Consider the following 16,740-nt stretch of genomic DNA (forward strand, 5'->3'; position numbering starts at 1 on the left):
TGGTTGCCACTCTATGGCTGATACTTTCTCAAGGCTATGGCCTCATGTACTTGAGTTATATAAAATTGCAGATTTATTTTTTTCATTTAAAGCAGTGTCCACTACATTAATAACTTTGGCTGATTCCTACCCCTCTTGCTTTTAACATCACTGTGTCACTTCATGATCCTGTTCTTCCCTTTTTTATGTAGATTCCTAAAGGAAACCAAAGTGTCCCTTTCCTAAATATTCTTTGTAAGTTGCTGTCATGATTGCCTGACATAGCAGGCTTGTGTTTCTGGTTCATCATAACCCTTGCATCTGATTGCTCATTGTGGTTTTACAACTTGTGTGGCCCCCGCAGTAGCAGATGTTGATTGTACTAATATTTTGGCATGGTCTCCTCTAATGCTGCATTAATGCTGTTTGTTGTACATGCTATGAAATCTGATGTCCCAACGTTGCTTTGATTGGGCGATCTCTCGATCAGCGTTGGAGGACGGGAGCGTGCACTTGTCTGATGTGGATCCCACTTGGCCAACATTGCCACAACTTTGGGGACACTAAAGCTGTGAGAGCTGCTCCATCCATATGTCCGAGCAGACGCAGCAGAAATGTGCCATAAAGGTAGAAGCTGGGTTTTAACTAGAGCAGGAATGATGTTCTCTGCTGTCAATCGTCACTGAATGCCCATGAGATGAATGTCGGACACAAACATTTTGGCAGAACCAGCTGACCATCTAATATGTATTGTAGTACCCCATCTATGAACTTCACGGCAGTGGGGGAGAGTGAGCAGGCTGTTCGATAGTTAATGGACCGGGCACATTCAGGAGCACTTTTTCTTTGAAACTACTTATGGCAATTGGTCTCATTAAAGAGTGTACAGTTTTACCTGTTGCCTCTTGTGCAAAATTTTGATTGACACCCATTTGCCAAATTTTTTTTTATCCAAAATGCATGCATTTAAAAAGTGCAACTTAATTTTTTAAATCTTGGGTACAAAGTGAAGTGATCAATAGAAAATCACCTATTTAACTCAGAAAAATAATATATATGTATGTAAATAATTTGTCCACTACTAAAAGAACCCCTTCGATGTAGCCGCTCTTCCTTGGTTTTGATGCATGGTGACACGTGAGCCCAGTGCCCAATCAGTGCTGGCATCACTGTCCTTTTTTCTTATTGAGGCCAAGTGTGGGGATTTGAGAAGGGGTTGCTATAGTAATCGACAACCCCCTTTAAAGGGAATCTGTCAGTAGGTATTTGCTATGTAATTTGAGAGAAGCCTGATTCCAGTGATGTGTCCCTTAGTGGGCTATTTGTTTCAATACAAGCAGTGTTTTATCAGCAGGGCATTATCACTACAGGACAAGTGACCCAGTGCCTTCTGGTCCAACCTGGCAGCTTTCTGTGTGAACTGTATATAGAAAGAAAGCAGCCAATCAGTGGTGTGGGCGGGCTTATACAGAGCTCAGCATTCGGAGAACTGCTAGATCTGCAGCATTGAAAACGTTGATTCTTAGTGTTGCATCAATAGAGACAGTCTCAGCTCTGCTGCTATAAGGTTACATAACAAAAGCTCGCTTACATTTTCCTTTTTAAATGTTTTCAATTTCAGGCTTTATTCATATTTTTTTTTTTTTTTTTTCCTTTTCCATCAATCTGGAAAGAAAAACTTGCAATTTTTCTCCACACTGGCTAAGGCTTTTTTTTTTTTTTTTTTAACGCATGAATATTGGCCAATATGAACTGGCTCCGATCCTTTGCTTTGTAGTGAAGTGTCTAATGAGCGTGTGCAAGGTTATTGTGAAGGGAGGATGGAGCAGGGCCAGCTGTGACATTACACAGGATCCACCATTCACAGTTAGTAATTAGCTGCGTGTACAGGTGTTCCTGCCTCTGCTAATAAGGGGCGTTGCTGAAAACCTTCTGAAAGGTTTGAAGGGGTTGCCCACCACTAGGAAAACCCCTCTGGGATCTGAATGCTTTCCCTAGTGACAATATGAACACTTCCTCGCCTCCCGTCTTGGCGCTGTTCCAGCGTTGTGAGCACATGTGGTCATATAGGAGTCCTGCACTCAGCCCTGGCATCGCTGTCCTGCCTTCAGACGTATGTGTGTATAATCAAGAGGACATCGGAGCCGTGGCTGGCACTCGCTGTCTCTGGATTACTTGTCTATCCGAAGGTGAGGACAGACGCCAGGGTGATTGGGCACCGGGCTCACGTATCATAACGGCATGTGAGCCCCAGGAACGCGAGTGCTGACACTGCTGGGAGGGCGAGTATAAGCTTTTTCTTTTTTTTTTTTTCTTTAACGCGGGACAAACATTCAGATCAAAAAGGTAGTGCCCTAGTATGGGATGACCCCTTTAAATAGCCCCAGTATCTAGTGTGAAAATGGCAAGATGAAGGGAAACATTGCCAATTAGAATACCTTTGTTTGAAAAAAAAGAAAAATTGTCACCAGGTTTTTTTGCTAAGGCTACTTTCACACTTGCGTCGTTTGGAATCTGTCGCAATGCGTCGTTTTGGGGAAAAAACTGATCCTGCAAATGTGCCCTCAGGATGCGTTTTTTTGCCCATAGACTTGTATTGCCGACGGATCGTGACGTATGGCCATACGTCGCGTCCGTCATGCACTGGATGTGTCGTGTTTTGGCGGACCGTCGGCGAGAAAAAACGTTCAATGTAACGTTTTCTCGTAAGTTGCGTCCACCATTTCTGACCGCATGTGCGGTCCGTACTGCGCCCCCTCCTCCCCGGGACATAGAATGGGGCAGCGGATGCATTGAAAAACTGCATCTGCTGCCCACGTTGTGCCAAATTTGCACAATGTACGTCGGGTCGACGCATTAGCCTAGGAGATGTGAGCGTAGCGCCATGAGAAGAGCTGCCGGTGGTCATCTGAGCCATTGTAGCCGACTGCTGTCCGTCCTGTACGAGGCCTCTTGGTGCCGTAACTTCCATTATTCTCATGTGAGATGGACGATGCTAGAGATCAGGATGATGGGCTGATGCAGGGGTGGTGTGCATGGCTGGCTGGTGGCTTCTGCCATTATTGGACACGTAGATGTGTGGTTACCTTACAGATATCGGACTGGCTCATAGTATTGTGTAACCAGTCACTGGGTACGTTACTTGTGTGGTGGATTGGCTTTTTATTCTTTTCAAACGTAATTACTAACATTAACAGTAACACTTACATTTGTATAAAGCTCCTACTAGTCCTTCACGCTTTCCCTTTTTTATTCACTAACCTTTTTAAGTTGGAATTTGTCTACTAAACCTGGAGAAATAACTGCATGTTGTGCACCAAGATGATCGATATTTGCAATCGATGGCTATTTTTTTTTCTCAAAGTATAGTATAGTCTGGACCTAGATAAAGATTTCTTAGAATTAAAATCTGCATCGGGGGGAGATAGATATTAATTCTTGTCTGCCTGAAAATCCTGAGATGTGCCTTTTACAAGGTGTGGTTTAAAATGATCTCTGCAGGATTTCTTTCTAATCTGAGGGAAACCTGGAATCTGGTGCTGTCACTTATTAGGCCTTTTGCTGAACTCGTGACTTTATTTTTCCCCTGCAGTTTTTTCTTGTGCTCGTATTGAGCTCCTGCTCCCCTTCCTTATGTATTCCTTGATATTCATAAGTTCTAGTTATCCTCACCACCATTGACCCTATTCTTCACTGGCTCTTTTCTACCTATACACAATCGGTGGGGGCTCATGAATGTTGATGGCAAGCGTGCTTTGTATGACCATGCTCAGGTGCTGGGTGACTTCGGCATGCTCAAATAATCTGTTCCAGGTCCCCGCGCCTGCATGTCTCACATCTGTTCGACATCCGCAACACCTGCAAGGATTGCCTAACAGCCACGAGACATGCAACCGCAGGGACTCGGGCATGGTCTGCTATCACCTTATCTGCACGCTCGCTCCTCACTACTGCTTATTAATAGGGATAATCCCATCTCCTAGTGATGGCGTATTGCTAGGACACGCCATCGCACATTGTTGGGAATTGTGAGAATGATGCTCAGAGGAACTGTGGGGCTGGTTCGCCTGGGTGTGCCCCCATTCAGTGGTACATTTCAGGGGCTCGGTGATGGAACATCATTTTATAAGATGAGGCCAAAACCTCATCCTTTATGGGAGTGTGCAGTTATAAATGACAACATTGGGGCCTGTATATATTTTTATGCCCAGGCCTTTGGCTAAACATCCTTGCAATTCGGTTTTGTTAAAATAAATATATATATATATATATATATATATATATATATATATATATATATATATATATATATATATATATATATATATATATATATATATACACATACACAAAAGTAGTAAAAAGAAGGCAGCACTCCAAGACTTTCCAGTAGAAAAAATGTGAAGTTTTAATCGACCCACATCACTGTGCGACGTTTCGGCTCCATGAGCCTTTTTCAAGCCTCATGGAGCCGAAACGTCGCGCAGTGATGTGGGTCGATTAAAACTGCACAGTTTTTCTACTGGAAAGTCTTGGAGTGCTGCCTTCTTTTTACTACTTTTGTATACATCTTGGATAGATGAGTGGACCATTCTGTCTGGGGGGGCCAGGCACCCACCATTGGTGAGCATTGTGCTGTTCCATTTTTATATATATATATATATATATATATAATTTTTATAGAGAGAGTGAGTTTGCACCTCTGTTATATTGCTGGCTGCAGAGTGAGTACACAGAGAATCCTTAGCGAGCGAGCTTGTTCTCAACCGATTTATGACCACAAAGTTCTGTAAGAGCTCAGAAGAAGGTACCAGGCTATATGATACATGGGTGGCATGAGTGGAAGAACTATCGCAGTTTATTCCATAGAAATAGTGATGATTTCACATTTGTCTTGTGTACTGGGAACGCCCCTGGTGTATGTATACACCCCTATTTACATGATGGAAGAAAGGTCCTTTAAGGTCCACTTACCCTACAACATTATTGTGAAGGTGCCTTCATGACATTGCCATGTAATTAGGCTGGCGATCACTTGAACAAGAAAAATGTCCATTTGTCAGGTGACACTTTAAAAAAAAAAAAAAAAAATAAGCGATTCTCGTGAGAAACCAACCGTCTGTACATCCCAGGCATAAGTCAGAAAATCCTCCTGTTTCCCGGCCAAGCAATGATTTTATTTTTTAAATCTCTTGCAGGTGATGAACAGAATAAAGAAGCACTGCAGGATGTGGAAGATGAAAATCCGTGAGACCTTTAAAAGCCAAGAAGAGACCCTCTCTAACCAACTGCCCCTTCCCTCCAAAAATCCCGTCTCACTCTGAGGACCATCAAAATTTGACTTTTACACTGGTTCTCAGGATTTAGGTTCCTGCCCAATTGGGTGTATCATTTTTACACAGTTTAAGAATTCTTAAAGGCAAGAGTGAATGACTGTGGATTTTGCTGCTGCCAGCCATCCTAGGTTCTTTAAGACACTAACAGGACTGCATAGAGGCTTTTTCAGCATTAGCTTGTCTCCGTGCCATCCAGCACTATAACCTCTTAGAATCCCGTAGAATGAAGACGTTACTCCTTAGGGCAGACCAGAGTCAATCGCACTGTAGAATTTGTGTGGTGGCTTTTTTCTTTTTTTTTTTTTTCTTTTTCTTTATTTTCCCTTTTCTTTTAATTTTTAAATGTTTTGAAACTGAACTTAATTGAATTGTTTAATATGTGGCTAGCGCTTGACGTCGCAGATCTCTTCAGAATGTCCTTGTAGTGGTTTTGCTGTAAAAGTGTTTTCAAACTGTGCAAAAATGTTGCCGAAAAACTCTGGTGCTGGTATCGCGTCACAATCCGTGTTTATTCATTCTTGCCTCCTTTTTACTTTTTCCCTCTTCGGAGCAGGTTAGCATTGGAGCCGGTGTTGAATAGCCTGCATGCGTGTTAAAAAAAAAATAAATAAAAATAAAATTTCGTTTTTCTACCTTCCACCCCACTCCCTCTTTCCCTCCTCCGCCCTTTTTTTTTTTTCTCTTGCTCAACCTATCTTTCGTTCAGTATGTGTAACTTGAAGCTAATTTGTACTACTGGATATCTGACTGGAGCCACAGATACAGAATCTGTCATTGTTCTTACTGAAACACAGCATGGAATTAACATTAAACTTAAATAAACAAAACCTAAATTAAAAATGCCAAATACTACTCACCTGACCTCTTCTTGTCTGTGTAAGGATATTCTATTGGTAGTCAAAGTAGCCTTTAAGGACCAGCTTTCTCTCCATTAGTAGGATACAAAAGTTGCCATTAGATTGGCCCGGTCACCGGAATAAATGGAGGCAGCCATTTTGTCTGAAGCCGTTGCTCCCTATGATACGGTGACGTCCGTGAGGCTGACGCGGTGCATTGATGTCACTAGCACTTTTGCACAAGATTGCAGTGTTATAACGGTCCATCCTCCACTGTTGCGGGAGCTGGGTCTATGTCCACCATACTCTTCAGAAGACTAGTCTTGTGTGTGGCTGTGTCATTAGCTAGACATGAACTGGAGGTACATACTCCGCTTGCTATATGGGTATTTAAAGTATCATGAGGATTTGCCAAAACCTGTAATTTTATTGAAGTTTTGAGTTTGTCGCATTGGGGTACTATTGGTCAGTATAATAATGGTTTAGCTTTTAGTCTCAATGGTGTGTTTTTGTTTTATTTTTTTTGTTTGTTTTTTTTCTTTTGCAAGAGAAAATGTTGCCCAAGTGTAATTGGCTTCATTAAAATAAAGGCATCCATATAATATAAAGCGATCATTTTACCTTTTTATTTTGCTGGAACACCACATGATTTGGTCCATACACCTTAATGGGTCATTGAACACCGCACAGATACCGGTTCATTTAGGTTACACTGCAGCTGTCCGTACATTGTGTGCAAATGACAAAGCTCTGAAGTTATTGTGCCAAGCTTAATAGGACGGGTGATTATTAAAATCTTAGTTGTCAACATTAAATGGATTTACCTGTTTAAAGGGCACCTGTCACCCCGTTTTTTCCGTATGAGATAAAAATACTGTTAAATAGGGCCTGAGCTGAGCATTGCAATAGTGTATTTTGTGGACCCCGATTCCCCACCTATGCTGCCGAAATACGTTACCAAAGTAGTCGTTTTCGCCTGTCAATCAGGCTGGTCTGGTCAAAAGGGCGTGGTGTCTTCCCCCAGATCTTGCCTAGTTTTCCGTTGGTGGCGTAGTGGTGTGCGCATGCCCAAGGTCCCAAATCCACGTCACAGGGGAGTGAAAAGATCGCGATGTGCTGTATTCCCCTGGTGATCGGTGGGGGCGGTCATCTTCCTTTGGCCGCGTGTGCGCAGAAGCGGCGCTCTGCTGGCCGCGGCTTCAGGAAAATGGCAGCGGGATGCCGCGCGTGCGCAGATGGAGATCGCGGCGGCCATTTTCCTGAAGCCGATATGCGAACGCGAAATGGCCGCCGCGATCACCATCTGTGCACGCGCGGCTTCCCGCGGCCATTCTCCTGAAGCCGCGGCCAGCAGAGCGCCGCTTCTGCGCACGCGCGGCCAAAGGAAGATGGCCGCCCCCACCGATCACCAATGAAATACAGCACATCGCGATCTTTTCACTCCCCTGTGACGTGGATTTGGGACCTTGTGCATGCGCACACCACTACGCCACCAACGGAAAACTAAGCAAGATCTGGGGGAAGACACCACGCCCTTTTGACCAGACCAGCCTGATTGACAGGCGAAAACGACTACTTTGGTAACGTATTTCGGCAGCATAGGTGGGGAATCGGGGTCCACAAAATACATTATTGTAATGCTCAGCTCAGGCCCTATTTAACAACAGTATTTTTATCTCATACGGAAAAAACGGGGTGACAGGTTCCCTTTAACTCCCACTATTTTGTCATGGCCATAATTTAACAAAAATCAAAACTTAATTACTAGTGATCGAGCGTACTTAGATCAGGTTTTAGCGTGCATGCTTGTGCCAACAAAGCAGAACACCTGATCTAAGCACGCTCGCTCATCATTAATGATCTAAGCACGCTCGCTCATCATTAGTAATTACCTCCCTTGGTTCAGTTCTGCATCACCTCTGCTGCTCTGGAAGTTGGTGGTTGTATAGGCTGCAATGGTAAGGTTATGCCAACAGCACTGCAGCCAATCACTGGGCTTGTTGGTGCTCTGATCACAGGTGCCAGGTTAGGTAAAGTGAACGACTTGTGAAATCAAGAGTTACTTGCTTCTCTCAGACCCCAACCCCACCTATATGACAAGATGGGCAGTTACTGAATGACTAGATGGCTGCTGTCATTATGAACTTATTATTATTATTTATTGTTATAGCGCCATTTATTCCATGGCGCTTTACAAGTGAGGAGGGGTATACATAATAAAACTTAAACAGAATTGACTATTTAATATATCCACAATGGCTGCAGAAAGGGGATCAAACTTTACAGACCTGAGAATGCTAGTATTTAGCACTTTGTAGAGCATAACTTTAATTTATTTACAGGCGTTGTCTCGATTTTAGTAGTAGTTTGCAGTCACTTGTGAATCCTCTCTTGGCACGCTGCCAGGATTCTCCAATGCTGGCAGTGAGACTTGGCCAACTAGACATGTGGCCTCGCTCAATTTTCTTGTATTGAACAAGGCTGTGCCCTTCTAGTTGGAATGTGGCCAGGAGTGGGCATATCCTGGCTGCAGACTTTACGGCCAAACCTGGACAACGCCTCCTAAGTCTTTGGGTTGACTTTGGACAACTGCTAAACAGTAGTCATGACTGTGATAGTGTCTTCTTCTACGGCTCATCATTGGCACTTGTTCATCTAAGGAAGATTTTAATAAGTCTATTGAAATTTAAAGGCAAAAACTTGTCATTTTCATTATATTAGATTCCCAAATCTGGATACAGGACACTAAACAGTCTTTTTAACGATTTGTTAATGTTACATCCTTCAAATTTCCAACTGAGTGTAGCGAAATCTGCATTTTCCACCCACTGTTTTTCAGCGTTTATTTCACTCATATCTTCTGTGCTGTTCAAGAAAAATAATACATTATTCATTAAACATAATCTTATTCCTTTTCTGATGACACATTCTGCTCTAAAGCACCACTAAAGTGTTTTGGGGTTTTTGGTTTTTTTCAGAGCTGGAGTGGTGCTTCTAGTGTAAAGTCCCTGTCCCTGGTCTTATACACCCTTCAGAGTTCTGAATTACCGGAAGTCAGAAGTTGCATCACACGTTCTGAATGAAAGTCTATGGAAGCCAGAATGAGGCATTCATAGACTTGTATTGAGTTGTGACCTCCGGCTCGCTCCATGACACTTGGGACCAATCCGGCAGGTCACAAACTGGACCAACAGAAGTGGTGAAAGTATAAGAGCAGGATCAGGGAACTTGGATTAGAAGCATCACTCCAGCAGAAAATAAACAATGTTGGAGGTGGTGCTTTTAAAAAAAAAAAAAAAAAACTCAGCTTTTGAGAAATATGGGACAGGGAATTTAAGACCATTGCATGTGAAAAAAAGACTGCTGAGCTTTGGGGGGACACCATTGATCCAGTTTGTAGTGTCTTGCCTTTTTTATGGTAAAGTTGTTCTATGGATCAGTAAAGTCATATTGCAAGAAATAGATTTAGTTTATCATTGTCCCCTTGCTCTAGAAAGTCAATTAATGGGGCTGGGACTTGATGTGCTTTTGACCAGACCCGTTAAAGGGTCTGTCAGGTCAAATGTTCTATCTAACTATTAATATGGGTATACGGGTTACAGAACGCTGGTTAAATGACCTCTTCCAGGCTCTGGGGATGATGCTGCCTGGAAGAGTACTCTGCCTCCAGAGATTATTGTACATGTAGGGGAATTACCAGTGTTGCATGTAAACATGCATGTTACTGGTGTGATATGTATTGGCTGATCTCACTGCAGAGCTGTCTGATTATACCTGACACATCTGCTGCTTCCATCTCACAGGCAGACAGGGTTGTGCTATTGTTACATTTTTTGCAACCCTGCTGTATTGTATTTGCAAGGCAACAAATTACATTTTTCCTGATCTGTGTTGGTTACTTGTCACACTAACCTCTGGAGGCAGAGCTCTAAAATAAAAGGTGACGTTCTCTTCCAGGCGGTGTCCTCCCCATAGTGTGGAAGAGCTCATTTACATATAAGAAAAACATGGATTTCTCTGGAAGACATTGGATATCAAGGTATCATCTTATTCAGCTTCCTATGACCTACATAACCATATAGATGGCTAAGGATGGATGATCCTACTGACCTATTTCCTGACAAAATTGTTTATTTGAAGTAATCTGTTACAAGGTATGGACAAAAGGAAGTTGACCGTCAAAAAGCAAAATGAAGATGTAATCAATGATCAAGGCTGATTTGTTAATGACAAATGGGATCACTGATGGTTTACACTTATTTGGACAACATACGGTCTACCTTGGCTGTTTTACCATAGAAAACACAGCCCACCAAAACATACAAGCTGTGAATGGAGGTGATGCTCCCTGGCAGGAAGCAAGTATATTGATAATCTCAATCTGGTAAGGAGTAGATCTAATTGTGATGCGGAACTGTCTAAATGACATGATCACCTGCCACACTACAGAATGAGAAAATGGACGGTGCCATGATTTCATGACTTGGAAGTACTTACACGAGTCTTGAGTAAAACATACGTTCCGACAGTGCACACACTGAGAAGAAGAGCTTGGGATCAAACATTTTTCCTTCACTTGTCAAAGCCGTGAGCTCATCCATAAGTCCAGGATCAATTTCATTGAAGTAAACATCGTTCAAAGCTCTTTCCATTTCCTAAACGCAAATTAAGATTTATTTTTACATGCACGTAATGGGTAGAATTGAAAAAGTCTTGGGTATCACAGACTGCACTTGAGTCAACAATGTGATGCAGCATCAAAAAAGGCAAATACAATTCTGGGATGTATTAAGAGAAGGATAGAGTCTAGATCACATGAAGTAATTATCACCCTCTACTCCTCTTTGGTCAGACCTCATCTGGAATACTGTGTCCAGTTTTGGGCACCACATTTTAAAAAAAGACGACAACAAACTGGAGCAAGTTCAGAGAAGAGCGACCAGAATGGTGACCGGTCTGCAAACCATGTCCTATAAAGAACGGTTACAGGATTTGGGAATGTTTAGCTTGCAAAAAAGAAGACTGAGAGAAGACTTAATAGCTGGCCACAAATATCTCAAGGGCTGTCACATTGTAGAAAGATCATCTTTATTCTCATTTGTACAAGGAAAGACTAGAAGCAATGGGATGAAACTGAATGGGAGGAGACAAAGATTAGATATTAGAAAAAACTTTGAGGGTGATCAATGAGTGGAACAGGCTGCCACAAGAGGTGGTGACTTCTTCATCCATGGAAGTCTTTAAACAGAGGCTGGACAGACGTCTGAGATAGTTTAGTGAATCCTGCTTTGAGCAGGGGGTTGGACCAGATGACCCAGGAGGTCCCTTCCAAATCTAACATTCTATGATTCTATGATAATTCCCAAAATAACTAGAAACTGCACTAAAAATATGAAGTTCTCTAATCAAAGACCATTTATGCTTTATTTTAAATGGGGATCAATGGTTCTCACTTATTAAGATATTCAGTCAAGATTAGATTTGTAGGTGTTAAGCTGTGTACCTAGGCCTTGCCACAAGATCTATGGGGCACTGTCAAGCAAAAGAATGCGTCACTCCTTCATAAGGCCAGGTTCACACCATGTTTTTGCAATACACATAAAGCATACTTTTTCCTGCTAACTGTAAAACACACTTTTCTGCTAAACAAAAAAAAATGTATATGTCTGAATACTGTTTCCATAAGACAAAAATGTGTCAAGCAGCAAAAAAAACTATCCAGTCTTTTATAATAATTGTATTTATATAGCGCCAACATATTCCGCAGCGCTTTACAAATTGTAGAGGGGACTTGTACAGACAATAGACATTACAGCATAACAAAAATCACAGTTCAAAATAGATACCAGGAGGAATGAGGGCCCTGCTCGCAAGCTTACAAACTATGAGGAAAAGGGGAGACACGAGAGGTGGATGGTAACAATTGCTTTCATTGTTCAGACCAACCATAGTATAAGGCTCGGGTGTTCATGTAAAGCTGCATGAACCAGTTAACTGCCTAAGTATGTAACAGTACAGACACAGAGGGCTATTAACTGCATAAAGTGTATGAGAACATGATGCGAGGAACCTGATTATGGTTTAAGTTTTTTTTTTTTTTTCTTTTTTGAATGGGCCACACAGGGATAGTTAGGTTAATGCGTTGAGGCGGTAGGCCAGTCTGAACAAATGCATTTTTAGGGCATGCTTAAAACTGGGAATTGGGGATTAATCGTATTAACCTGGGTAGTGCATTCCAAAGAACTGGCGCAGCACGTGTAAAGTCTTTCAGACGGGAGTGGGAGGTTCTGATTATTGAGGATGCTAACCTGAGGTCATGAGCGGAGGGCACGGGTAGGGTGGTAGACAGAGACCAGAGAGGAGATGTAGGGTGGTGTTGAGCCATGGAGTGCTTTGTGGATGAGGCTAGTAGTTTTGTACTGGATCCTGGCAGCAGCATTCAGGACAGATTGGAGCGGGGAGAGTTTGGTAAGAGGGAGACCGATTAGTAGAGAGTTACAATAGTCCAGACGAGAATGAGTGAAACAGTAAGAGTTTTTGCAGAGTCAAAAGTAAGAAAAGGGCAAATTCTAGAAATGTTTTTGAGATGCAGATAAGAAGAGCGAGCCAGTGATCGGATGTGGGGGGTGAAAGAAAGCTCGGAATCAAGTATGACCCCAAGGCAGCGGGCATGTTGCTTGGGAGTAATGGTGGAACCACAAACGGAGATGGCAATGTTAGGCAAAGATAGGTTAGTAGAGGGAGAAAACACGAGGAGTTCAGTTTTCGACAGGTTTAGTTTCGGATAGAGGGCGGACATGATGTTAGAGACAGCGGTAAGGGTATGTGTCCACGTTCAGGATTGCATCAGGATTTGGTCAGGATTTTCCATCAGTATTTGTAAGCCAAAACCAGGAGTGGAACAATTAGAGGAAAAGTATAATAGAAACACATGCACCAATTCTGCATTTATCACCCACTCCTGGTTTTGGCTTACAAATACTGACGTCAAATCCTGATGCAATCCTGAACGTGGACACATACCCTTAGACAATCACTGGTGTTTTCCAAAAAGGCAGGCGTGATATCAGGAGCAGAAGTGTATAATTGGGTGTCGTCAGCATAGAGATGGTACTGGAAACCAATCTACTGATTGATTGTCCAATAGGGGCAGTATACAAAGAGAAGAGGAGGGGACCTAGGACTGATCCTTGAGGAACCCCAACAGTAAGGGGAAGGTGAGAGGAAGAGGAACCAGCAAAAGATACAGTGAAGGAGCGGTCAGAGAGATAGGAGAACCAGGAGAGAACGGTGTCCTTGAGGCCGATGGAGTGTAGCATAGTGAGGAGGAGGAGCTGATGATCCACAGTATCGAATGCTGCGGAGAGATCCAAGAGAATTAGCATGGAGTAGTGACCATAAGGGTACTGTCACACTCTGCAACTTTCCAACGATCACGACCAGCGATACGACCTGGCCGTGATCGTTGGAAAGTCGTTGTGGTCGCTGGGGAGCTGTCACACAGACCGCTCACCAGCGACCAACGATGCCGAGGCCCCGGGTAACCAGGGTAAACATCGGGTTACTAAGCGCAGGGCCACGCTTAGTAACCCGATGTTTACCGTGGTTACCAGCGTAAAAGTTAAAAAAAACAAACCGTAGATACTCACATGCCGGTGTCCGCCAGGTCCCTCGCAGTCTGCTTCCCGCTCTGACTGAGTGCCGCCGTAAAGTGAAAGCGGATCACAGCGGCGACGTCACCGCTGTGCTCTGCTCTCACTTTCCGGCCGGCAGTCAGTCAGAGCGGGAAGCAGACGGCAAGGGACCTGAAGGACACCGGAATGTGAGTATGTACGGTTTTTTTTTTTTACTTTTACGCTGGCAACCACGGTTAACATCGGGTTACTAAGCGCGGCCCTGCGCTTAGTAACCCGATGTTTACCCTGGTTACAAGCGAACGCATCGCTGGATCGGTGTCACACACAACGATCCAGCGATGACAGCGGGAGATCCAGCGACGAAATAAAGTTCCAAACGATCTGCTACGACGTACGATTCTCAGCAGGGTCCCTGATCGCTGCTGCGTGTCAGACACAGCGATATCGTATGGATATCACTGGAACGTCACGGATCGTACCGTCGTAGCGACCAAAGTGTCACTGTGTGACAGTACCCTTAGACTTAGCTGTTAGTAGGTAATTGGAGACTTTACTGAGGGCAGTTTCAGTAGAGTGTAAAGAGCGGAAACCAGATTGAAGAGCATCGAGAAGAGAGTTATCTGAGAGATAGCGGGTAAGACAGGAGTGGACCAGGCGTTCAAGGAGTTTAGAGATGAAGGGAAGATTAGAGACAGGTCTATAATTAGCGGCACAATTTTGGTCGAGGGAGGGTTTTTAAGTAATGGACGTATGATGGCATGCTTAAATGAGGAAGGAAAAATGCCGAAAGAGAGAGAAAGGTTGAATATTTTTGTTAGGTGAGAGGTGACAGCCGGGGAAAGGGACTAGAGGAGATGTGATGGAATGGGGTCACTGGTGCAAGTGGTCGGGCGAGAAGAAGCAAGGAGCTTGATTACTTCTTCTGTAACTGGTTCAAAGTCAAAGAGTGAACTAGATGCAGTGGGGGAGGGAGGACAGTGCATGGTATGAAGGGATTGGGAGATAATTTCCTGTCGGATGTGGTCAATTTTTTCTGTGAAGTAATTGGCCAGATCGTCAGCACGGAGATCTGTGGTTGGGGCCTGCACTCTTGGGTTGAGTAGGGAATGGAAAGTGTCAAAGAGACGTTTAGGGTTATTGGACAGTGAGGTGATGAGGGTGTTAAAATAGGTTTGTTTGGAGAGGTGAAGGGCAGAGTTGTATGTTTTAAGCATGAACTTATAATGGATGAAATCTTCGGGTAGATTAGATTTTCTCCACAGACGTTCGGCGCACCTGGTGAAAGGAAGTCCACCTGTGTGCAATCTAAATGTCACATGTCTGTCAGTATACTCACACCTGTATGAAAGGCCACAGAGGCTACAACTCCATTGAGCAAGAGGCACCACTAACAAAACAACACCATGAAGACCAAGGAGATCTCCAAACAAGTCAGGGACAAAATTGTTGAGAAGTACAAGTCAGGGTTGGGTTATAAAAAATATTCCAATCTCTGATGATCCCCTTGAGCACCATCAAATGCAATATCATCAAGAGGAAAGAACTGGTACCACAACAAACCTGCCAAGACAAGACCGCCCACCAAAACTCAGCCTGACCAAGGAAGGCATTAATCAGAGGCAGCAGAGACTAAAGGTAACCCTGAAGGAGTGGTTTAAGGGGAAATATGTAAATGTTCTAGTGTGGCTTAGTCAAGTCCCAGACCTTAACTCCATTGAGAATCTGTGGTAAAGGCCCCGTCTCACATAGCGATTTACCAACGATCACGACCAGCGATACGACCTGGCCGTGATCGTTGGTAAGTCGCTGTGTGGTCGCTGGGGAGCTGTCACACAGACAGCTCTCTCCAGCGACCAACGATCAGGGGAACGACTTCGGCATCGTTGAAACTGTCTTCAACGATGCCGAAGTCCCCCTGCAGCACCCGGGTAACCAGGGTAAACATCGGGTTACTAAGCGCAGGGCCGCGCTTAGTAACCCGATGTTTACCCTGGTTACCAAAAAAACCAAACAGTACTTACTCGCCTTTCGGTGTCCCTTGCCGTCTGCTTCCTGCTCTGACTGAGCCGCCGTACAGTGAGAGCAGAGCGCAGCGGTGACGTCACTGCTCTGATCTGCTCTCACTTTCCGGCCGGCAGTCAGTCAGAGCAGGAAGCAGACGGCAAGGGACCTGACGGACATCAGATGGTGAGTATGTACTGTTTGTTTTTTTTTACATTTACGCTGGTAACCAGGGTAAACATCGGGTTACTAAGCGCGGCCCTGCGCTTAGTAACCCGATGTTTACCCTGGTTACCAGTGAAGACATCGCTGGATCGGTGTCACACACACCGATTCAGCGCTGTCAGCGGGACGTCAGCGGGACCTCAACGACCAAAAAAAGGTCCAGGCCATTCCGACACGACCAGCGATCTCACAGCAGGGGCCTGATCGCTGGTACGTGTCACACATAGCGAGATCGCTACTGAGGTCGCTGTTGCGTCACAAAACTAGTGACTCAGCAGCGATCTCGCTATGTGAGACGGGGCCTTTAGACTTGAAGATTTCTGTTCACCAGAGGAAACCATCTAACATGAAGGAGCGCAAGCAGTTTTGCCTAGAGGAATGGGCATAAATCTCAGGGGCAAGATGTGAAAAGCTCATACAGACTTATCCAAAGCGACTTGCAGCTGTAAGTGCAACAAAAGTAGGTTCTACAAAGCACTGACTTTATGGGGGTGAATACTTATGCACACTGAAGTTTTCAGTTATATGTGCTTCAGAATAAAAAAAACAAAGGTTCACAGTTGTAGACATGTTTTTACATGAACTGATTCAAACCCTTAAAAAAAAACTAAATTCAAAGTTGTGAGGTATGAAAACACAGAAAATTCCAAGGGACGAATACTTTCGCAAGCCACTGTAAGTGAGGTTGAAACATCACCAGTATGACCATTGGTATGTTTCAATGGT

At 43.9% G+C, this 16,740-nt stretch overlaps 2 protein-coding genes across 3 annotated transcripts in view; one reads left to right on the top strand and one right to left on the bottom strand.

The window, feature by feature from the left end:
* YWHAE (tyrosine 3-monooxygenase/tryptophan 5-monooxygenase activation protein epsilon) overlaps nt 1-6,167 on the top strand; it is a 41,477-nt gene extending 35,310 nt beyond the window's left edge. The window contains exons 6-7 of one of the 2 annotated variants that reach the window (XM_077294449.1): nt 192-234; nt 5,178-6,167. In XM_077294449.1, the coding sequence (XP_077150564.1) occupies nt 192-199 (8 nt within the window). In that variant the 3' untranslated portion in view covers nt 200-234; nt 5,178-6,167. The remainder of the gene's footprint in view (nt 1-191; nt 235-5,177) is intronic. The other variant, XM_077294448.1, reaches the window with a different exon arrangement.
* Nucleotides 6,168-8,842: 2,675 nt separating this feature from the next.
* The window catches only part of LOC143817983 (uncharacterized), a 64,988-nt gene continuing 57,090 nt past the window's right edge, over nt 8,843-16,740 (bottom strand). The window contains exons 7-8 of the mRNA XM_077299442.1: nt 10,649-10,806; nt 8,843-9,016 (exon numbers count right to left, since the gene is read on the bottom strand). Of these exons, the coding sequence (XP_077155557.1) occupies nt 8,869-9,016; nt 10,649-10,806 (306 nt within the window). The 3' untranslated portion in view covers nt 8,843-8,868. The remainder of the gene's footprint in view (nt 9,017-10,648; nt 10,807-16,740) is intronic.

This window comes from Ranitomeya variabilis, chromosome 3 (assembly GCF_051348905.1).
Source record: "Ranitomeya variabilis isolate aRanVar5 chromosome 3, aRanVar5.hap1, whole genome shotgun sequence".
In the NCBI taxonomy this organism is placed as follows: Eukaryota; Metazoa; Chordata; class Amphibia; order Anura; family Dendrobatidae; genus Ranitomeya; species Ranitomeya variabilis.